Source organism: Grammomys surdaster, unplaced genomic scaffold (assembly GCF_004785775.1).
Source record: "Grammomys surdaster isolate TR1022 unplaced genomic scaffold, NIH_TR_1.0 185, whole genome shotgun sequence".
Classification (NCBI taxonomy): domain Eukaryota; kingdom Metazoa; phylum Chordata; class Mammalia; order Rodentia; family Muridae; genus Grammomys; species Grammomys surdaster.
Window position 1 is genome coordinate 16,077,297 of NW_021604630.1, and position 24,543 is coordinate 16,101,839.

At 38.4% G+C, this 24,543-nt stretch overlaps 1 protein-coding gene across 1 annotated transcript in view; it reads left to right on the forward strand.

The window, feature by feature from the left end:
* Zdhhc2 (zinc finger DHHC-type containing 2) overlaps positions 1-24,543 on the forward strand; it is a 58,191-nt gene that overhangs the window by 10,910 nt on the left and 22,738 nt on the right. Inside the window, exons 2-5 of the mRNA XM_028768195.1 lie at positions 14,372-14,398; positions 15,670-15,764; positions 22,646-22,766; positions 24,144-24,213. Coding sequence (XP_028624028.1) covers positions 14,372-14,398; positions 15,670-15,764; positions 22,646-22,766; positions 24,144-24,213 — 313 coding nt within the window. The remainder of the gene's footprint in view (positions 1-14,371; positions 14,399-15,669; positions 15,765-22,645; positions 22,767-24,143; positions 24,214-24,543) is intronic.

The window sequence follows — 24,543 nt, forward strand, 5'->3', positions numbered from 1 at the left end:
GAGGGAGGGAGGGAGGGAGGGAGGGAGGGGGGAAGGAAGGAAGGAAGGAAGGAAGGAAGGAAGGAAGGAAGGAGAAGAGATGGAAAGAAAAGAAAAAGAAAGAAAAGAAAGGAAAAGAAAAGAAAAGGTTTATTTCAGTTTACACTTCCAGGTAACAGTCTATCACTAAGGGGAATGGTGAGGAAGCTAGAGGCAGGAAGTGAAGAAGAGGCCAAGGAGTGGTGCTGCCTACTGGCTTGCTCCTCATGGCTTTCTCAGCCTGCTTTCTTATAGAACCCAGGATCACCCATGGAGGGATGAGACCACCCACATCTACCTGGGCCATCACTAATCAATCATGAATCAATACCATACCCCACAGACTTGTATTTAGGCCATTCTAATGAAGGCATATTCTCAACTAAGATTCCTCTTCCCAGATTGTGTCTAGACTCCTGTTAAATTGACAAAAGCCAAAAGGTACAGTCTTGGAGCTCACGCTGGAGTTGGGGAAGAGATGACAAGTGAATGATTATGTAATCTGTTAGAGAGTCATAGTATCATGACAAACAGTAAAAGGGCCGGAGGGATTGGGTGATGGGTATATAGCATTGGCCTATAGTACCAGCACTTGAGACTGCAGACAGGCAGAGTGAACATTCAAGGCCAGGCTAGGCAACTTGGCAAGACCCTGTTTCAAAACAACAGCAACAACCCCCACCTCCAAATACCTAAACAACAACAACAACAACAATAGCAACAGGAACAGTAACAACAAACCAAGAAGGTTGAGAATGCAGGACAAAGTCTAAATTTCAGATAAGATGGAAGGGCATACAGGGGATAAAGCCAGAAGATATGCATGTCAGGCAGAGGGAAAGATCTGTACAATGCTCCAAAGCAAGATCCTTCAACTCTTAATATTCGTTTTTAGGAATGAGTGAACGTGTGAGGAATAGCATCTGAGTTTGCTTAACTGAGCCCAGTGGGAACAGTAGACATTGAAAGCAAAGGATATGGAGTCCTTCATGAAAAGATCTACATTTTATTATTTGACCATTCACGCTCATCAACAGGCTTACATTAGTATTTATTTACACATACTTATGCACATATTTTTAGGGTTGCAAATAAATAATTTTTCTCATCTGGACTTTGAATGTGAATGTGTGTAATAAGGGTTTAGGTGAACTAACTGTAGATGTTATTTGATAATTGATAGGATGGTACAGTATGATAATAAAATGTATACATAATAATTACTCTTGAGACTGGGTAAATTATATGTACCAATATACCTACAAAATAAGATGTACTTGCAGGAAGCACACAGACCGAGTCAGCATTATCCAGACACCCACCCCTTATTTTTGTGGTCCTCGCATAACTAAATCTTCCTTTAAAAATACTAAAATTGCTATTCTCTTTAGGTTTTAAAAATGACTGTCTAAAATATGTTTCAATTCATTCCTTTCCTTTCTCCAACCTTTTTAAGAATGTGCTGAACATAATTTATTTCCTATTGACTGGAAAAGGTCACAGAGGAGTGGGGTTTGCTGTTTTGCCCGGGCATTCTTTTGATTCCCAGGCACTGAGAACTTAGGCAAACACATGAATGAGCTACTTCACCAGCAGAGATGCCTGGCTGTCTTTCTCTGTTTATCACTCTGGGATAACTTCCCAGGGTAAGAGAGCACACTTCAGCTACAGTTCAATATTAACTTATTTGTGGTTCTGAGTAGACTCTGGAATAGGTGGGTTTTATTTTTACTGTGATAAAGGATAGCACAAAATCCACCATTTCAATCATAAAGTTTAGTAGCAGTCTGTACATTGAAAATACTGCACCAATAACCAATATCTCTCTCTAGGATAAATGCCCAGGTTAAATTTCTTTACCCATTAAATAATAATAGTCCCGCCCTTGGCAATCACTATTCAATTTTCTGACTGGGAGTCTGACCATTCTAAGGACCTACCTCCAATGAGAGGAAATGTGATATTTGACCTTCTGTTGCTGGTTTACTTCATTAGTGTGATGCCTTCAAAACTCATCCATATTGTAGCACGCAGCTCAGTTTTATTTTTAAAGACTGGATAACATGCCAGGCATATTATCCATGTGCATGTGTATACCACCTTCTGTTTGTCAATGGGTATTTGAGTTAAACTTGTACTCTGGCTATTTTGACTAATACTACATCAACAGTATGCACAAACTCCTATTTGTATCCCTGGTTTAAATTCTTTAAGGTTATCTAGAAAGGAAATTCCCAAATAATACAGTCATTCTCTGTTACTTTTCTAAGGATTGCTGTACAAGTTTTCCAAGGAAGGTAATTTGGGTGGAAAATTATTCCCGAGGTGCTTATAATAGGTGTCCAAGTGTGACCATCTCCAAGGACATCCAGGAAGTGTATCAGGACTCTCTATCTTGCCCTTTCATGGTTTAGCAGCAAACTCTTGAACAGTGAGTTGTGAATAGTCCCACCTCGCCAACAGGGAAGCCTTCATTACTGGATTGTGTGCCCTCATGAGAATGCTGGCCATTGGGCATCCTTAAGGCAGAAAACATAATTGCTGTTGCCATGATAGTGGGTAAGCAGGAGTTGGTGGAGAAAAGCGTGGGAATTAGTGTACTCGAATTAACATCGTGGGCACATAGTGAATTAACACTATGGTTGTAGATCCTGATCCACCACCCAAGGACTGTACATAATTCATGAATGAATAAATAAATGAATAAATTAATGAATAGCAAACTTTCTTTCTTTTTTTTTTTTGTTTTTTTGTTTTTCGAGACAGAGTTTCTCTGTGTAGTCCTGGCTGTCCTGGAACTCACTCTGTAGACCAGGCTAGCCCTGAACTCTGGAACTCAGAAATCCACCTGCCTCTGCCTCCCAAGTGCTGGGATTAAAGGCGTGTGCCACCACCACCTGGCTAATAGCAAACTTTCTATAGTGTTTACAGGCTGGAGATCCTAGAAACCCAAAGTGAAGATCTATCCCAGCAGGAGATAAATTAAGCAAAAGATGAGATTCAGTTCATATACTGATTTCCACCCTCTTAAAAAGAATTTTATAGCTTCCAACATATATAAAGGAATATATCCAGTGTGTAACCTGGTGCTTTTGTATAATATTGTCCTGTTCTGCTATATTAGCCCCAGCCCTTCATCTGTGGGCTGCATTGATGATAGAAAACTTCTTCTGACTTCAAGTGGATGTTCCTTGTTTGCAGCAGTAGCTTCCAAGTAGACTGTGCTAACCCTGTAGGGAAATGATTCGTAGCATAATGGGTACAATGTGCTATAGCTGGGAAGGGACAGACATTGTGTAGTGCAAGCTAGAACCAAAGAATGATCATATAATGCCTCAAAAAGAAGGGATATGGAAGGACTTTGTGACCATACGACAGAGAGGTTTCCAAAAGCAATCGCCATCCCCAGCGGTCCAACACTGAATAGCAAGCCAGGGCATAGCCTGAGTCCCTTGAAGTTTAGCAGAAGCCGGGACCCAGTGCTATACCTGTAGCAGTTACTGAGGGTACTAACATTTCACGTTACACTTTATCTCCTCAAGTGAAGCCTTGTAAATTCTGTTCCAGTGAGTACCTTGAACACTACAGTTAGAATTATAGCTTTGTGTAGCTCTCTTCTCTAGAGAGCTGTGAAGTGGTACCTAAGTGTCAAATAACTTTTATGAACCTAGAAATATTGGCTTAATTTTAAACTATGTAGTGTGTATTCTTTGGTTGTAAATTCTCTGCATGATGGCTGCTATCCTGAGGTGAGGGTAGTTTTAGGAAATCATGTGTTTCCATGGGGAAGTACTGTTTCTTTCTCTTAATGTATAAAATAGTTAATGTTTGGTAGTGAGAAAAAAATAACATATTTTATTCTCTGTGATCCTTATTACTATACCAGATAATAAAAACTGTAATGTAATGACATTCAAAAACATGACAAAAACATTGTCTCTAACTATTTGTATACTTTTCAAAAGAAATAAAATAATTAAAATACAAGTAGGGATTTTGCTTGCTAACAACATGTACATGTGGTGGTTTTAATGAGAATGGATCCCATAAGCTCATGTGTTTGACAATTTGGTCCCCAGTTAGTGGAACTGTTTAAGGAGGATTTGGAGGTGTGGCCTTATTAGAGGAGGTGTGTTGGTGGGGGCGGGCTTTGAGGTTTCAAAAGTCCATGCTGTTTCTGGTTAGTCTGTCTATCCTTGTGCTTGCTCTCAGCTACTGCTCAGCCCCATGCCTGACCATGCTTCCCACCAAGATGGTCATAGACTCACCCTCTGAAACTGTAAGCCCTAATAAACCCCTTCTTCTATAAGTTGCCTGGACATGGTGTTCTATGACAGCAATAGAAATGGTAACTAAGACAAGATGTACATGTAAACACTGATAAGATGCAGATGGGCAGTTACCATGGGCAATTCGAGAAGCATGAACCTTCCAGCTATAACAATTTGGTTCTAATAAAGAAATGTCTCAGGATATAGATTCCGTCTAACTTTCCAGCTTATTACGTGGAAACCAGCTAAAACTGGTGACAACCCAGCATCCGCCAGACATACAGTTCATGGTTCATAGAAATTTCTCATGGCCTCTCTGGTTTTTCCTTAAGGACGAATGTTTGAAATCGAGAAGGAAGAGGATTGGATTCAAAAAGATTCCATGACAGTTTGAATTTGAAGTTGAGTTGTAGCCATCTGTAGAAAGTGGATGGATGGCCCTACAAGTGTATGCAGGATAAATTAAGTCACACTCACACTGAAGTCAAGACAGCTGGTTGGCATTAGAAATCTTTGTTTTGTATATATTACATTAGTGTATGTATGTGTGCCTGTGTGCATTTGAAACAGTGTGTGGATGGAGGTCCTTTGAGTATGTTCTTTCATCAAGTCCTCAGTGTCGGAGGCAAGAGCTTTTACACACTCAGCCATCTTGCTACCCCCTAGACTTGTTTGTTTTAAGATAGAAGTTATTGAATTCAGTGAGTGAAACCAGAATACTAACATCAAGGGACTGACCTGGAGATCAGATTTCCCCATGTATCTACAATGCATTACCCAGTAATTGGGAATCACTTTTTATTTTGTGGATTTGAAAGTGGCAGTGAGTTATAAAGTCATCTTTGCTTCCCTCCCAGAACAGGTAAACTGAAAGATGTACCCATTCTTAATGATTTAAGTATAGTTAGCAAATGTGTTTCTAGTGTTAACTTAGTGCTTAACTAGTGTTAACTACTGTTAACTGTAGAATGGAGCTTCGTAGGTATTTAGAGCAATCCAATGACCATCAAGTTGCTGAAGCAATGACATTAAATTTTCCGTATCCAGTAGCCATGAACCTGGAGAACATTATGCTGAGAGTAATCAACTAGTCACAAGGATGAATATTTATACCACAGGATGCAAACCAGCCAAACTTAGAGAAATAGCAAGTAGAATGTTTAGTGGTTTCCAGAACCTGGAAAAAGAGCAGAATAATGGACTGCATTCATCGGGTTAGAGTTCTTCAGGCGTAGTGGATGACTGGGCTCTAGGAACCTGTTGTCTATTGTGCTTTGACTTAACACTACTGTATTGTGCAGTTAAATGTTTAAAGGTGGCAGATCTCAAGCTGGGGCATTGCTGTGATTTAAAAAAGGGGAGGAGGAGAGATGTTTTCCTGCTATTGGGGCAAGAAAGAAACAGTTCTAGATTTAATCGTTTCATAAATGTACGAACTGGGAATCCTAGTTCAGGGCAGCCCAGTCTTCTGTACTCCTTACTAGCAGCTCATTCAAGCAGGGACGAACCCTCAAAGTGTGTCAGGTTTAATTCCTCTCCCTCTGCATTGGTGAGGCCAAATGTTAGGACAACCCTGGTATTGTTCTGTCACCACCAACCCAGTCTTGCCGTAGCAACATAGCTCTTACAGTTTTGAAGTGTAACAATCAGTAAAGTGTAAACTCAGGCTGTGCCCATAAATATGGTTATTAGAATATTTTAATGGTGGCTAAAGTGTATACAGTATCTGTTCCTAGATGTTTTAAACAGACTGTTAGAGAAGAGGTGGTAGAGGGTCTTTTACCTCTTTATCCTGCTTTCTGACACCTTCTTGAGAAGTATGGGTATCAAACATTGGCAGACTAGTTGAATAAAGGTTATTGAAAATTGGAAGCCATCAAAGGAGGGATCTAGCCAGGACCAGAAGCCTAGCAGGATGCATGGTTAGGAGGTAACAGATGTTGCAAGTCCTGAGAGGCCATATGACGTCCTTGAGAGAATTTTGGGTCAGATAGGCCCATAGTAAGATCTCAACTTCATATCTTATAATTTGCCTGCCATTAAAAAGTTATCCTATCTCTGGAAGAAAGTCTCATATTTTTAAACTATAATATGACCCACCTCACAGACTCACAGGTTTAATGTGAGAAACATTTACGATTAAGCTCAAATTTTCTGCATATAACATTCATCAAATGATTTCTTTGTAAAAGTCAGTTTAGTACCACCATTATCTTCTGACCCTCGCTAACCCCAGATTCTCTCTCATCTCTGTACAGCCTTTGCCCTATTAAAACTAACCTCTGATTCTGGAGGACATTGTAAGCTACAATGTTTCCATTCAAAAGTCTTAGGTTAGAGTTTCAAATCTGAGGGCATCAGAATGTGACTGCCTTCAGAGATAAAGTCTTTAAAGAGATTAAATTAAACTAAAATGAGGTCACTGGAGTAGGGTCTAATCCATTATGTGTGCTGTCTGCAAAAGAAGAGGACATTCGAAAGCAGGAGGGAAGAGAAGCTGAAGACACAGAGACGCAGTGACCAAGGAAAAAGGTTTCAGCCCTCCAACCTTGTCCACATCTTACCCTTGGCTTTTTCTGAAGCCTTTGTTTAAGGACCCCCCACGCTTGCTACTTTGTTACAATGTCTCTGATAAAGTAACCAGGCATCATTGCTGAAGATGAGGGGCAAGTCACGAGCGAAGGAAGGGTAGGCTAAAGAATTAAGGGACAGCTCAACAAACTGGACATGTGGGCATACTCCTGTAATCTCAGCTACTCAGGGGAATGCCCTGAGAGGGCAAACCCAGCAGAGCAGCACAATGAGATACTCCCAAGAGCCTGCCCTTCCCCCCTGATTTAGCTTGTTTTGTATGGTTGCCCAACTTGGCGTGTGATTTGTTACATTTTTTTTCTCATTTTCACCTTAAAAGATCTTGCCCCAATCCAGCCTTAGCCACTCGCATTCATCTTTACAGTAGCTTAGAGACCACCACTCCAGACTCCCAGGTCACTGTGCTTCTGGCCTGTTTTGTGTGTAAAACTGCTGGCACTGAGCACCAGGGAACGCCTCTCTTCATTTCTCTGGCCACATCTTTATCCAGCATTTTGACTGTGAGCCCCTAATACATGCCAGGCTCTATGCCAAGTGCTTTTGTTTCTTCTAATTTAATTCTCAGAACAGTCCTGAGAGATGAACTGAGTGATTAGACAGGAAGAAAAAAAAAGCCTAGATAAAATGTCAATGAAGCTGTAAAGCCAGGATGCAAATCTCAGGGAACAAACCAGAAGAGGACCAAGAAAGACAAATAAAGAATGAAGAGATAGAAGAGTGTGGTTACTGATACTCAAGTTGCATCTGAGGGATGGTGAGGAACACAGAGGCCAGTGCCTGAGGAGCTTTTCGGTTAATAAAATACAGTCAAGCCTGTGTTCTAGAAACAAGCACAGTGGCCTCAGGAACAAGACAGTGCAAAGATGTGATTTGGAAGGAGAGGTTGGCCAGAGCCTGGTCACTTGTGACCTCAAGGACATGGTAGTTTTATTTTAAATGCAGCAAGAGTCTTGGACTGGTTTTTAGGGAGATGATTTCATCATCAGTTTACATTTCAGTAGAAAACATGGTTTTATTTTTTAATTGAAAGCTCTGTGGGGCTCCATCGTGGGACATAGAGTGTCAAGGCTATATGTAGTGAGGACTGGTTCCCATGGTAACCCAGAGGAAAGCCTGGTATTCAGAGCTAAAGTTCTACACTATTGAAGCCTCCTCCATTCCCTTTGTTTGTATCCTGTAGCAATTTCCCTGTCCTTCACAGAGCAGCTTATTATATGAATCCAATGGCAAATTTATTTTTAGAATCACTGAATCACTTTTGACCAAGGAGATTCTAAGTCCAATTCCCACCCCCCCAGAAAACATTAAAAGGTAATAGTTTCACTTTAGAGGAGGAGTACTCTTTAAAGTAAAGTACAACTTCTTTTGCTTAAACAACAAAACTCTAGCTCAGCTTTGCTGTGTACGGTGATCACGGTAACATGTATGGATGGGCTGGAGTCCAGGTTTCCTGTTAACAGTTAAAGGGTCAGTCAAGGGGCTTTTGAGGAGAGGGCAGTGAAATTCAGAATGTCTGGAGGGGTGGAAGCATTGTGTATCATAAAAAAAAAAACAGTAGGATCTAAGGATAGAGAGGAAGGTGGGCTCTGGAATTATTCCTAAAATCACCATGGCATATGAGGATCATGTGGGGGTGGGGAATGATGACCAGAGCTGAAGACTACATATAATAGAGTACATGGACCCAAAGTTAATTCCAATAAAAAATCAAAATGGAAGTAGATATGTCATAGGTAAACACATTTTAATGTAGAAGGAGGAGGAAGCTGTAGTTGGAATTAAACTGGACACATTCATAGGAATGCCAGGGGCCTCTTAGGTCTGGCATGACAGTGGACTAAAGGTAAGGCCGGTTTTGATCTTTAATACATTACAGATGACCGTGAGCTTCTTAAAGGGTGTCTAAAAGTACAAAGGATTCTGCTATAAGAGGCGTCCACTGGCTGAATTTATCCAAGATAAATTCATAGCTGGTTTGACAAAATTTTCAAAAAATGAGCATAATTAGATCCGGTAGGGTTACTTAAGCATAAGGAATTAGCAGTAGGGAGAGGCCACCGAGGGCTTCCACAGAAGCGGTCACAGTAGGAGATTAGATATGAAAGACTAGCGGGAATCAAACAAAGAAGTAATAGGATGGCAGTGATACAGGGAATGATTTGGATAGTAGCTGAAAATCAGTTTTCTTGTGAAAATGCTAAAAAAAAAACAAACAAATAAACAAAACCAAAAAGATATTGTTATGGCAGCTAGAGACAGGAAGCCAGCCTAGGTAGTGTGGGTAGTCAGAAAATAGAACTGGAACTCAAACTCCTAGCCTTGCAGTCTGATGGGATCTAAGGTGATGTTCTTGGAGGGCTTGGTTTCGCTCTTGGTACACAGAAACAGTTTGGTAACCATGGTGATAATTTGTTGTTCCTGTTCTCCTGCATCTCATTCGTGCCAACAAAGGGCTGTGATTCCTGTAACACAATAAGCCAGGGAAGAGTTTTAAGTCCTGTAGGCATAGTAGAGGCATGGACATCTCTAGAAAGAATAGATCATTGCAGGACATGGATCTGAAAGAAATCCTTTTCCTTTAAGATAAAATTAGAGAAATGCATTTTGAATATGACCCACAGTGTTACTATTGCAGATGCTTAGATTGTTCCCATATGTTTGAATAATAAACATTTTAATGTAATACTAGAAGTTCTCTTACTCACGCTCCTCAAATAAATTATATGTTTTATCTGAGGGAAATATAGAATTTAGTCTTGGGTTTGTTTTATTTCACATAAAAAGAAAGAGTTTGTGTGCATTAAGTTAAACTGTTAGATCCAAAATAAACCTCACTTCCAGGAAACATTCTTACAAGTGTCAATACTAAGTGTCTTAGAAAGACTAAAGTGTGGTTTTGTCTCAGTACTTGTGTTAAGGATGAGCACCGTTTGTTGTTCTTGTTTTTTGTTAACTAATTATCTGTAATCCAATGCCCTCTTCTGGCCTCCACAATTCTCACACACACACACACACACACATACACATGCACTTGTAAACATGTGCTGGCGCATGCCTATGTGCATGCACACACACACACACACAAATTTAAAAGTAAAATAAAAAATATAATGAAATAAATAGTAATATTGGGCACATTTATAATACATCGTCCCAAAGTTAACTATTAGGTATTCAATATTGCTTTTGAGTCTTAACATGATATTATTTAATTATATTGTTAACCTCACAAAGCATAGCTCCGCTGCATACTGTGATCGCGGTGACATGTTTGGGAGGGCTGGACCCCAGGTTTCCTGTGATTTGTTCAAGTGCCAGCTTTTGAGGAGGGGCCAGTGTTAGAATTTTAGTTTGGTCTACTTAAAAAATCATGCATCTAACTGACTCTTAGAAAATTTCCTCCAAGCATTTTATAAGTAATCTTATCAGACGCTTTTAAAGCCCACTATTAAAATCCAGACAGTTGTTGGCAGTCTTCATCGAATAAAAAAAAAATGTTTACTCAGTAATGGAAACAAGTTAGCTTGACCCAGTCCTAAGCATCCATGCGTAAACTGATTCTGTCCTAGAAATACCTGCCTTCTGGTTTAGAACATTATGCAATACAACTTTGGGCTTCACTGTATCATATTAGAATGAATTCTTCACTGAATCAAATATCTATTTGGCCCACCAAGGTTTACTATTTGAAGGAGAGATCCAGATAAACTGAAGAAGCCACTAATTCAACTCCCAACATAGGATGTTTCAAAGCAGGCATAGGAGAAACATTGACTATTTTACTTACTCGTATGAATGACTCAAGGAAGTGGCTGCCTCGACTATGTCTTCATACATAGCACATGAAGAAATGCAGCCAGTAATTGACACAAGGTCTCCTTCTTGCACTCCCTGCTAGTGTTCTTTCTCCTGAGAGAAGAAAATGCTTCTCTAAAGAGATAGGAAGACATGTGCCCATTCCTGTAAAGTAGAAAAGATTGAGGGAGAACCTGGCTTCAAGCAACGTGAACGATAGAAAAGTACTGCAAGATCACAGGAGTTCCCCACACAAGCTTTGCCTGGACTTTATGGAGTTGTGGTCAATTTGTCAAAAAGAAAATGTTCCTAAGTTTCACAGTACTAAAGAACACATGCCTCTGGTAGAGACAGGAGACATTCAGTCCTACTTAGCCGATTGTAGGCTTTACTCTGCCGTCCCTTGTAAAACTATTGCACTAATCACATGTAGAGCAGTAGGGCTGTTTTGTGAGTTGCCTAACGTAGATGTGAGGAACTAGACTCAGACAGTGTCCTTACCCCCTGTCCCAACTCTCCAGGCCCTACCGTTTAATTCTTATGCTGATGTGAGTAACCAAATTATACCTGATTGCCACTCATAATTTTGAGAATTATTTCACATTTCCCATATATTTTATTTGTGCGCATACATATTATTAGAAAAGTGTTGGAAGCCAAAGAAGGACCTTTTCCTAAATAGCTATTGAAAAATAGCTATAATTGAAAGTAACATAGTTCACATCTTACACAATGAGAAAAGACATTTTAAAATTTGATGGCTCTGCCATTAAGGGAAAATTATCAAAATGAGGCACTAATGTAAGAATTTGGCAAATATCCTGGAAAGTGCATTCATTTCTCTCATTAAAAAAAAAATGAAGCCTAATGTAGTCCTTATATGTGCTAGTAAGTTATTTCCTAAGTCTGGGTATTGGTATTTATTCAGTGATGTTCTCCCATTTGAAACTGGTTATATCCCACTTTATTTGTAATATATGTAAACCAAGGATGGGATTGATGTCCAGAGCACACAAGAGTGTCTTGATAAACAAAAGATAAATAGACCATTAAGAAAGTCACAATTCACTAAGAACAGATAAGAAAAACCCATACTTACATTTTAAAAATAGTACTAACACTCACCGGTAATAAGGGAAGCTAATACTAAAACACATTTTTTTTGTTTCTTTGTTCCTTTGTTTTGATGCTGAGATTAATCAGGACCTGAATGAGCTAGGTATCTGCTCTACCACTGAACTGCTAAGCCAGGGTCTCTCTATGCTGCCCAGGCTAACCTTGAACTGCCTACCTTCCTGCCTTTGCTTCCCTAGTAATGAAAGACCCAGCTTTAGAACAGTAGTTTTTCCTTTGTCCTATGATCTTGACTAGATTTAAATTAAAGACTCAAGGCTATAAGAATGTGATAGATCTATAATATTAGTGTAATTGAACATGTCCTCTGGGACCTGTAACATGTCATTGTATAAACATAACAAAATAATTTGCCGTAAGTGTGGATCTACATATACCTTGTTTAATTATAACAGAACATCTGTAGATTTTGAACATCTGTATATTTGATGGATGGGGGAGTACAAACTAAGGCTGGCAAACAGTAGCTTTTATAACTGATACAACTGAAATTCTGTCTGTGAGGTTAATAATGTAATTAATAATACTGGACTATCCACTTAAGGAGTGTTGTTCCAGGACAGAGACACCCTCAGCTCACGGTTGCTCTTCTTAGTTTTCTGAATGTGTCTTTGTTTAACCTTTTTGAGTTCTGACCACTGTAGTCATAGGTTAGCAAATTCGCTCTCTTTATAGCCCGGCACCACTGGAATTGTCATTAGGATTATTCAGAGATAGACTCACATGCATCCAAATTGCTTTTGCATTTTTTTTTATTAGTTCCACAGGAAGATAGGAAAAGGTTACAACCAGTTTGAAGCCCTTGGGAGCACAAAGAAGTCTGGGCCTATAGAAAAATGCTTGGAATGGTGTGGTGATCTCTTCAGACACTTCAGAGAACAAACTAGTAATAATCTTTCCTCTGCTTGTTAGATAACCTCCTTCAGAGAGTCCCAGAAAGGAACTCTGATTAGACTCTCATTTGTAAACAAACTTGCATGGCAGGTTCAATGACCCAGGAAACGATGTGTGTGTGTGTGTGTGTGTGTGTGTGTGTGTGTGTGTGTATGATTGCGGGCACACTTTTTGTATGTATGGGTAGGTGTGTATGTAGGTGCATGTGCACATGTGTGCATGTATATGCAAAGACCAAAGAATAACCTCTGGTATTACTTTTGTCAGCTGTCTACCTTTATTTTTCAAGCCTCTGTCTGCCTCTCAGCACTGAATTTACAAGTGCGTTCCTGGCTTTTTCTTTGTGTGAATACTGTGGATTGAACTCAAGTGCCCAGGCGTTCAAGGCAAGAAATTTACCGACTGAGCTCTTGTCTCATGTCTAGTATGAGCCAGACAGGCACCATGATGTTTGTGACAAGCTTTGTCCTACAATCTCCTGTCCTAGCTTGCAACAACTTAGAAGCTAGGCAGGGTTCACTTTTCTCACTGGGTCTCCGAAGAAGGTGGTAGACATGGAAAGGATACATTTTGACCTGAGAGAAACATTTAAAGGGGTTCAATAATGTTAATTATGTGAGGTCTTGTGGTTTACGTTTTTGTTTACCGTTACAAAATGGAAATCTAGATATCACAGTTCAAAGCCATGTAGGAACACATTTCAACATGCTATAGGCATGAATGTTTTCCTTCTTAGAGTCACTCAGTAATGTGGGAGGCTGTTCTCTAAAGCTAGCTCTAGAAATATTTAGGAAAGAGGTGATCAATATTTTGATCAGATATTGCTAAAAATCTGTCCCATGATCCCAAGATTGCAGCCTGTTTAAAGGCAGTGACGTTTCAATTCGGAGTAAGGAAAACTGAGTAGAGGGGAAGAAAAGATACATAAGCAAAATATGACCTTCCCTTGGTACAGCTGAGAAAGGCCCAAACTCCAAAGGACATCACTCTCACCACGGGACGATCATGTGATCGTCGCAAACAAATCACACACGTAGCCAAACAGAACAAGAAGTAAAGAAATTGTGTGGATTACAGAATAACAGTTTCTTGTTCCAGCTTGTTTCAGATTGTCTGTGGCTTGTCCTCACCAAGCTTTCTTCAGAGGAAGGCCGTGAGGGATAGTGGTCCCTCCTGCCTTGTCTGGGCCTCCTCAATATTGCTTGCAGAGCCATGGGCTGTTAGGATGCGAAGCATATGCGTTGTAAGCACTGACATTTGGTTCTTTGTGGAGAACTGACTAGACTGTTGCTCATTCACAAAGACCAATACATATCTCAGGAAATGTAATGCGCCTGGAGAATACCATTTTTAATCTGAACTCTGCAGTTGAAGGCCCATATGCCAATCATCTATGGAAGCCCACAAGGCTCATGCTTGAGGAATACTGCTTTGTTGGGTGAGATGCGCCACTGAAGCACCACTGACTGAAGCAGCCAGCCTACCTCTTGACTCTCAGTCCACAGTGCTACCTCTCCTCTACATAAAGCTGAACAAATACTTAAAGAATGCTTGTTTGAAGGAAAAACCAAGTTATTAATCCATTTTAATGTCTTTTGTCTTCAGGGCTCTCTGTTTACGAAAACTTCATCTAACCTATGACCTATCTCTCTTTTTTCTATTTCTAGTGTCCATGGAAAACATTGGTGAACAAGGTAAAATCTTGTTATGATTGCAGATATAATGTCTTAAGAACAGTTCAAAAAAAAAAACCATTGTATTTGGTTGAGATTAAGAAAATATTCCTTGACAATATGGTGATATGATAGGGTTAATGACATCTCATTTTTCTAAGTTCCCAAACTAAAATCTGTCACATATCTGTCAAAGAACACTGCAATGGCCATAATTGCTTCAAAGATCCTTGTAGTTCCGAGACACAAGGATATGGACAATCTCCTGTCCTAGCTTCAGTTACTATCCTGTAACTAGTTAACTATCTACAGAGTCTATGAAATTCTGCCTGTAGTCATGTTACGCTGATTTGTTCTATATTAGATAATCCAAATTGTAAATGATTCCACAGGCATGAATACCATGATTCTTCAGAACAATTAACAATTGCTAATGAAATTTTAAAATAGCAAGCTTGCCATATTCTGCTTACTTACTTATTTTGTTTTTGTTAGGAAGAAGGGCCTGGCGCATGCTTAGGAAAGGATTCTACTACTGTTCACATCCATAGGCCTCAAACATGTCTATATTCTGAATTGGCACATTTTCCACAAATGTTTATTTTAGAACTGTATTAACATATTATTCAGTCAGAATTATTATCAGTATTACTAAATTATTAGTCTAAATTCATGTAGCCCTTTGAGTACTTTAAAAGAACATACAAAGTGTGTTTATATTCTCTAAAGAAGTACTCGGGATGCTTGTCCTAACAGTTGCCCTGTGTAATAAATTAGGCAACAGAACCCCCGTGGACAGAAATCACTTCATCCAGATGGTCCCTGTTTACACATTGTCACTGTAATAAGGAGAGCCACCAGTGTCACGAGAGCTAAGCAAACAGGCAAACAGCGTCTCAGAAGGAAACTGCTTTGCTTTCTCTGCCTCTCTTAAGCAAAGTTTATGAAGCCTGGAAGTCAGGTTAATTAAATTTGGTTAACATTGTGTTTACTCTTCTATAACTGCCCTATTTTAACAACATAGGAAAGCTCAAACTAAGCAATTAGAGATGGGCCTAAGTACAGATGAGACGGTTCAATTTATGGATAAAAATGTAATGATATATTTAGAAATATTAAAAGATCAAATCTTCCTATCTCTAGGTTTTTATTCAAAGTGTTGTGTTTATTTGAATATAATATAAATAATATTTTATGGTTTATCATCATTGTAAATTTGAATATTTTGTGAATACCATGATTTAAGTAAAAATTTGCATATTGCAGTGATGACTGTGTTTCTCTCATTTTAGTGGTGTGCCTCATGGCTTATCATCTACTTTTTGCAATGTTTGTCTGGTCATACTGGAAAACCATTTTTACATTGCCCATGAACCCTTCAAAAGAAGTAAGTTAAGATGATAGCAAAGTTATCCTAAAGATAGCAATCTGTAATATTAATTTCTGAAAATGAATTTCCTTCTTTTCATTAGCATTTCAAATGTATTGAATACAGTGATGTTTGGGGATCTAAAAATCTGCATATGTTAATAAACAATGGAATTCTCACTAGGTTCTTACTTTCATATCTGATAAAATTATTCTATCAAATTGTCTATGTTTTCCTTTCTAATTTACTGTCAAGCATCCAGAAGGATCTATAAGGCATAAGTAATTGATAGATAGATAGATAGATAGATAGGTAGATAGATAGATAGACAGATACATACATACATACATACATACATATATAGATATAGATAGATACATAGATACATAGGTAGACACATAGATATGTAGGTACATAGATACCTAGACACATAGAGAATATGAACATACATACATGATAGATAGATAGATAGACAGACAAACAATTTGGTGCAATTATATACTAATTATTATAGTAAACACATAATAATTGTCAATCACCAGGAACAATGGTAAGTTACTTAATTCATTATCTCAGGATTCAAGTTATCCATAGCTAGTTCACAGCTTTTAGATACCCAGACTCCTTCTATCCTATTGTTCTGTCACATGACATTTTGATTATTCTATGAGCCACTTCTTGGCTGAAGATGTAGCCCTCATTCCAGACATCATGAATATATTACAGCCAGCAGGCCATAGACAGTAGGAAAGAGGTGCCCTTTTCCTTCTGTGACATTTGCTTCAAGTTACTGATTCCATTTCCACTTGCATTTAGATGACTTCATTATGTGACCACATCTCAAATAGAAGCCTGGGAATGTAATTGTTATTCTCCATGGTCATGCCAGCCACTAAAGGCAGGAGTGTGTATTGGGGCCAGCTAGCAATCGCTGCTTATAGAAGGTTTTACATAGCAGTATATGACTAAATTAGATTCACATTTTTGAATATGTTGTTCTTTTCATCTCTGGGTCTCTCACTTGGTTAAATGATTTTAGAGCAAGACACAGTATCTTACATACTTTTGTGTTCTTGGCATTTGCTCTAATACATGCTTGTTGAATTGAAAAAAAAAAAAACCTTGCTGTGCATATCATAGTATATTTTTAGTAGTTCAAGTTAAAAAGAAGAGACATCGTGTATTCTTCCCTAAAGCAATCAGTTTGAAATGAACCTGTGATCTGACAGGCCAAGAACTATGCTTTTGGCCTGGAAAAAAAGTTGTTAAAACCCAAACCACATATATTTGCACAAAAATAACGGTGTACATAGACTATAGTGTTTCACAGACCATCTTTTGTCTCTGACTCTCCACCCCTTTCCCTTTTTCTGTGTCTTTCTTCCTTCTTCATACAGTATTCATTTCTTCCTCCTAATTTTTCTCAAGGTGTCTTGGCCTTTGCATAGGTTTGAAAAAAAAATGCTGACTTCAATCAATTGGGTGAGTGACCTCATCCACTCAGGTGGCTTACCAACCACCTCGATAACTTTCACATCTATTCCCAGATCTGATAACTTCGGAGAGCCTAATGTATGTGTCTCTCTGTTAAACAACCCACTTTGGTTAGTACCCTGATAATTTAGATATAAACTATAAAACTGAGATCACCGTTTTGTCCTTCTCTAAACCTTAGCCTGCCTACTTCTTACATTAGTACATATCTCTGCCATCCACCGGTTGTGCAGGTCAGGATCCTGGTGTCTGTTTGCCCCTGTCTCTGTCGGCGTCCCCCCACCCCACACACACACACTGTCCCTCTGATTCTTTGTCTCTAGCTTTCTGTCTCCCTGTGCCTTCCTCTGTTTCTGTCTCCCTGTGTCTGATGTTTGTCCACACTCCCCCACCTCCATTTGTCCTTCCCTCTTACCATTGTCTGACATACTACAGTCTTCAGGGTATTTTAACTCTTACTTATAATCTTTTCCCAGAGTCCCCAGAAGTCCATCCTCCACCTTGAAGCAGAGTGCTTCATCTAAAGGGAAATTTAGCATTTTCATCTGCAGTGTGTCTGTTCTGTGACTGCACATACTCCCACAGGGAAAAGGCTGTCTCCCTTGCCTGGCAGCAATTATCCTTGTCTCAGTCTGACTTCCTGCTTTATGTTCTTGAAACTCTTAACTCATGTAGTTTCCTGAATGTGCTGTCCCAGTGTTGTTGTTTTTTTTTTTCTCAAATATTCTTTCTCTTTGTACTTTGCATCCATACCAGCAGCAATTATCTCCTGAAATTCTCAAGCATAGAATTATTCCAGAGTTCAGTTTCTAGAGCTCTTTTTTATCTATCTGAATTGGGGATCCCATTTAATTTTATAACTTTATATAGTGTCCCGTTGATATAACTCTTATCATGAAAACATTAGGCCACACCTCTGTCCTGAACTCCAGACTCATCAATAACTATCTCCCTGACATCTGACAAAAAATTCAAATTCAATGTATCTGAAAACATTTGGATCTCTTACTCAATTTTCTGACTGTATTCTTAAAGTGGTTTCATCTCAGTAGTGGCAGTTACAGCCTCTACTCTTCAAGCCAAGAACCATTAGGGTCATCCTTGACTATTCTTCCTCCCTCATCCCGGATCCAGTTAGCAATTTAGCTTCAGGCTGTGACTTTAGCCGGTGCCTACAGTGTGAACTTATGCTTTCACTCTGAGCCACGTCATCATCTCTTACTTATATATATTTGCTGCATCATGTTCAGGATTTCTGTAACTACACCAGCTAAAATGGCAAGCCTCCCGGCACACACATAGAAATTAATCACAATGAATTTATGACTTGATCAGACTTTGCTAGGTGATTATTTTACATAAAACCGTGTGTGTGTGTGTGTGTGTGTGTGTGTGTGTGTGTGTGTGTTCAGAAATCTGTGTGAGGCAGATATTATTTGATATCACCTTGCATGTGTGTATGAGTGCTCATGTGTGTGCAGTCATCTTCAGAGGCCAGAAGAGGGTGTTAGATACCCAGGAACTGGAATACAGGTGTTTCAAGCCACTTTGGCGTGAGTGCTAAGAGCTGAACTTGGGTCCTCTGCAAGAACAGCAAGTATTTAACCACTTAGCCATCCCTCCACCCTTTATTGCTACTTTTCATAGTGGCATAATATTCTCATTGAAATATGTAATAACTGGTGTAGTCATACCCCATTTTAAAATGTTTAGGCTAACCATAACCTAATTATATATAGTGCTGATATTAGCCTGTTTGTGTATAGAACTTTACCCACATCTTAAATTATTTCCTTATTAAAAATTCTTGGATGTAGAATTACTAGATCAAGAAATTTTCAGTTGCTTGAGAAATTGTTACTCAAAAGAATTGCAGTAATTTTTAATACTACCAGCTATTTTAGACTCTTGGCGTTGCTGACTAATATGAAAACTCTGTTAGCGACTTAGTAGACAAAATGTTCTATGTTTTAACTTGTACATTTTAGATTCTAGAGAGGAGATATATATAATTCTGGTTCCCTTTAAAATATAAACCATGATTTTATTTTTGAGTACATGGTTAAAATTGAAACCTATTTTAATCTGGGAACTATAGATGGGCTCAGATCTTGGCTCCTGTTGCATTTACCAGTAAGAAGAAGGTAGGCATTTTGGAGAAATGATTAAAGATTATGCAGGAATAGTGAGGGTGAGCCAAGGGCACTTTTAGTGCCAGAAAATAAGTAAGTACTCAGGAAAAATAGATACAAGAGAATGTGTCAGAGGAACACATGGACGAATGACAGAAATCCTAGACAATTTGAGCAGCAAAAGCATCTGAGTATGCAACAAACATCTATGAGACCCTTAATTAAATCAACAATTGACTGACTTGACAAATAAGTAATAGAACAGAAACCTCTGTCCTATAGAAGACTTCTAAATAATTTCTGTAAATAAGTCATCTTTTAGGAGTGGAGGCATAAATTCCCCCTCCTTATTTATGAATAAATTTCCTCCAAAGAGTACAGGACACAGAAGGAGACATACTAAGGAAGGTCACAGGAGAATCCCCTGACTAAAAGTTCCCTCGTGCTGGTGAGGTGGCTCAGTTGGTTAGGAGCACTTGCTCTTCAAGAGGACCTGGGTTCGGTTTCCATCACCCTTATGGCAGCTTACAACCATTGATAACTCCAGTTCCAGGGGATATGATGCCATTCTCTGACCTCTGAGAGGACCAGACATGCTCATGCTACATAACCATACATGGAGGAGAAACATTATATGAATAAATTAATCTTAAAACATTCTAACTCTCCTTAACTGTATGATCAAGGCCAATATCATATGGCCAGACTTCTTACTATGATCTGCTACCAATGTCCGTCTTTCTCCTAAACATTCATAAACATCAATTGAGTGGCTCTCTACACAGTGCCAGTACTACTCAGAAATACTGTGGTGACAGGAAGAAACAAGAAAAGAAAAACATAAACAATCGAGGAAAATCTGATAAATTGCTGAGACTAAAATGAACCTGAAAGCATGTGGCAACTGAAAATACTATGATATTTTCATAATATGATACTATGTAGATATAGAGAGTATAAACACTAGACTATCTGTATAAATACCCTGAGTATCTGTGCTGAACTTTATGCATTGTACATTAGGTAATAACGCACCAATATTACTTCATTAAAATGCTAAGTGTGTCATGCTACTGTAAGATATTAATATAGGGAACTTGTAGAAATTTTTAGAAATTTACACTATTTTCTCAAAAAACAACTTTTTAGTAAATCTAATGTATTTTTTTAAATGAAATAAAATTAGTGTAACAGAAGCAAAACCAGGTTGTAAGGAAGAACTGACATCTGGAGATTAGAGACTATTTCAGGAGCTACCAGCTCTACTTTTCAGGATGCTCAGACCTTCAGATCTGTACAGTTAACATCTTCTAATATGAACTGACAGAACTTTGTATATCATAATGTTCTGGAGAAGGGGGCAATGGAAGGAAGAGTCATAGAGCTCTATCCTATTCCAAAGTAGAAATCTATTTTTGACCCCTGTGTTATGTAAGTAAAGATTTCACCAGCCTATATTTGACTTCTTGGAGCTGACCTGGGTGTTCTGGTTAATTTATTAATTTAAGTATTGAGCATGCTAGGGTCTTTCATGTCCAATGTTTTCCAGAAGTTACTCCTAAGTGAAAAAGACCCAGAAACTTGGTGAAAAGTCATACAATGTTGATAATTTCAGTGTACATGACAGTTCTAATAAACCAATTTACTGGCTGTCCATAATGCCAGGTTTTAAATTAATTTCAGAATGTCATTGGAAAGAGCTGGGGAGATGGATAGGTGACAAGAATGCTTGCTTTAAGCTTGACGGCCTGAGTTCAAATGGGAAGGACCTGTGCAATGGGCCTGCGATATTATGATTGGGTCTAGCAAAAAGTCATCCACACAAAATTATTATGCTAATATAAAAGTTATTTACACTTGAAAGCTGAAGACATTTTTAGGGTTATTTCATGGAGTGGAAAGGTTTAGGCCTGGTGTCATGACCTAATTTTTATTGACTTGTCATTGTGTAAATGACCATGTAGGTCAGCTTGATTTTTTCTTTTAGTTGTAGAAACTCTCTGGGCTGCCAAGGCTAGTCTTGAACTCACAATCCAGCTGCCTCAGTCTCTTGAGTGTTTAGATTACAGGTGTGCAGTGTCATGCCCAACTCCAGGTTGTTTTAAGTCTTTCTTTTAGAAATTATCTATCTAGTCTATGAGAGTTTCATCAGTAACTCCTCCCTGTGAGGTATTTCTTAATATAAAATGAGCGTTTAAAGGCAGGGGATATAGCTCAGTGATAGAGAACATCCCTTTTATATATGATGCCCGAGATTTAATTTCCAGAACTACCCAAGAAATCATATATAATGTACAATTTAAATAATCAAATAAAAGTGCCTAAGCAAACATTCAGCAAATAAATAGACCATTCTTATCTTTTCTGGCTGCTATAAACTTCACAGTTGTATTTCCCTCTCCTCTCCATGAGGAAACAACTCCTCTGCCTTTTGTTTGAGATATTTCCATGTTCTCCATAATTTTATTATATATGAGTGTGCCTTTATTGATAATATAGAGGCTGTTTAGCTTCCTGATTTTGAAGCTCTACAGAGAATGTATTCTATAAGATAATGAGCTATTGCTGTTTTCAGCAAGATACTGAGTGAGATATGGTCCTTCATTGTTGGATCACTGTAGTTCATGGGTAAGCACCACCATGGTTGATCTTGTCCATACCTTCTGGACCCATTTATAGGGATTCAAGCAGTACAATTTTTCATTTTTCTCAAATAAATATGGTTAATTAGTTAACCAAAGTGTCAATATAAGCAACAGTAAATGAATACTTAGTTATCTGAGTGCCAGAGGAGATCCTTAGTAACAACTATGCCTAGGTTCAAATGGTCTTAAATGCAAATATATGTCTGATTGATTTTTCTTTGTTTGCTTCTAATGGTATCCAAATGAAAAATTCTTCTGTTGAGACGTGTATTTTTTAATCGGGACAACTTATCTATTATGTAATTAATATTTTCACAGAATTATTTATTTTATAAGCAAAGTGCTATATTCCATTCCTTTTCACATTAAAAATACTTGGGAAATAGGTATAAAAGTTAGTATGCCTATGTTATTACTATTATTATCATCACATTCCTTTTCAAGATTCATAAAGTACTTGTCTGTGAGATAAGAGACCTGTCCAGCTTTGAAATTCTATTAGCCTTCCTGAGTATCCTATATACCATTAATATTTTATATTTTGTAAGTACCTTTGGGTATAATAGAGCAGACAAATGTGTTGTCATTCCTTTGAAAATACTGATTAAAATTTAAATTTATTCCTCAGTTCCATCTCTCTTATGCAGAGAAAGAATTGCTGGAGAGAGAGCCAAGAGGAGAAGCCCATCAGGAAGTTCTGAGGCGAGCAGCCAAAGACCTGCCCATCTACACCAGGACCATGTCTGGCGGTAAGCCCTGATAAGGAGGGCATTGAAACAGCACCCAAATGAGGCGTAATGACACTGAGAAAGCATCTTCATTGTCACAAACTGCCAAACACTGACTTGAAAATGCTGCTCCTATTGCTTATGTTGCTATTAAATCTTTCCTGCATAATCCCATAAAACAGAATGGAAACATGAGTCACACTGGGGCAGGGAGATCTCAGAACTGACTCTAATTCTGTCCCTCCCACTTGGTCGTGACTTGGTGACGACATAAAGGGCTGCTGAAGTCTGCATTCAGAATAGAAAATTTGCTTTTAAAGTTTTAATTATAAACCTATCTATTTGTATTTAAGGAAGTGATATCTACAGGGGATGTAAAACTAATAGTTTTGCAACTATTTTTAATAAGATTAAAGCAGCAATTGTATGAATTGTGTAAAACATAATTTAGGTATTGCTATCTGTCTTTAAAATAGAAACCATTATACAAATAACTTAAGCTTGCTTAGCTTATATTTTAAGATAACTTAATATCTAACTAAGTCATGGTCTTAAAAAAACCAACACACATGAACTACAGATAATTACTACCAAGATTTACCCAGACACATTTTGTGGCTTTAAATTTCTGCCTGCATCTTATGACCCATTAGCCCATTTGCTGATATACAGTGTTTTCAAAGATTTAGCATAAAAATGTAAAATCCCCCATTAATATTCCTCTGTAATTTGCATTTGCTTTTAGCTTACATTAGAACCATACTGAGTCTACCTCTAATACAATTTCCACTGTAGTCTGGTGAACCCTGTGAGGTTTGTGTAGAGAAACATCATCTCTGAATCAGTTATCCAGGTAGACTATGATCCCTGTGCTATTGAAGAAAAGATGTCAGTGTTACCTGCAAGAACTCAATCCTTGATTGGAAATGCCTCTTCCAGGACCTGTTTATACTCTTGCATCATAATTAACAGAGATGCGAAGTCTTTTCCAATTTTTGCAATCAATAGGCATTCTAGAGAATGCCTCTGTGGTGTATCCTCACCCAGTTAGTCACAGGAATACATTGACTTAGCTGAGGGAGTCTTTCTGTTGACCAGTAGAAGTGAACACATCTTCCCCTTGAGCTGTAGCTACTGAGAACTGAGAACTCCTTAGACAAATTTTCTCAGGAGGTCTCCTGCTCTTGGAAAGTCTCTCCAGAGAGGTATGTCTCTAGGCAAGTGTTTTCATGCTCTGTGTTTAAAATGGGTTGAGTCTCCTTTTTATTTCCCCTTTGAATCAAACTTAAATTCAGTATGCTTTTTGGAGTTTAAATTTGGAATGATGATTATAAAGCCATTTCATTGTATTTTCAGCGACTTGTTAAGTTTAAGACTAAGTGAACTCTTTGTTCCTAGCAATCCGCTATTGTGACAGATGCCAACTTATAAAACCAGACCGCTGCCATCACTGCTCCGTCTGTGATAAGTAAGAAAACCTTTGCATCTCAAGCATCTACAGTCATGATCGTGGGCATGTTGTTCAGCATCGCGCTAGCTTCTGCCTTTCAGATGATCACCACAGTCCACATTCATGCTTTCTAGGCCACTGTTCAGAGACATGAGTGGAATTATTCCTTGTATTTGATTGGCTTCACATACTTAGATACTGTTGTATATTTAATATGGGACAACAACAGTAAAACTTGTCCTAAAGATTGAGAGGCAAGAGCAACTTTTACATAGGCTTTGTGTAAATTTACTGAGGCTTTGTGCTTTTTCAATGCAAAACATCCTTGTATTAATACAATAGTCTTAA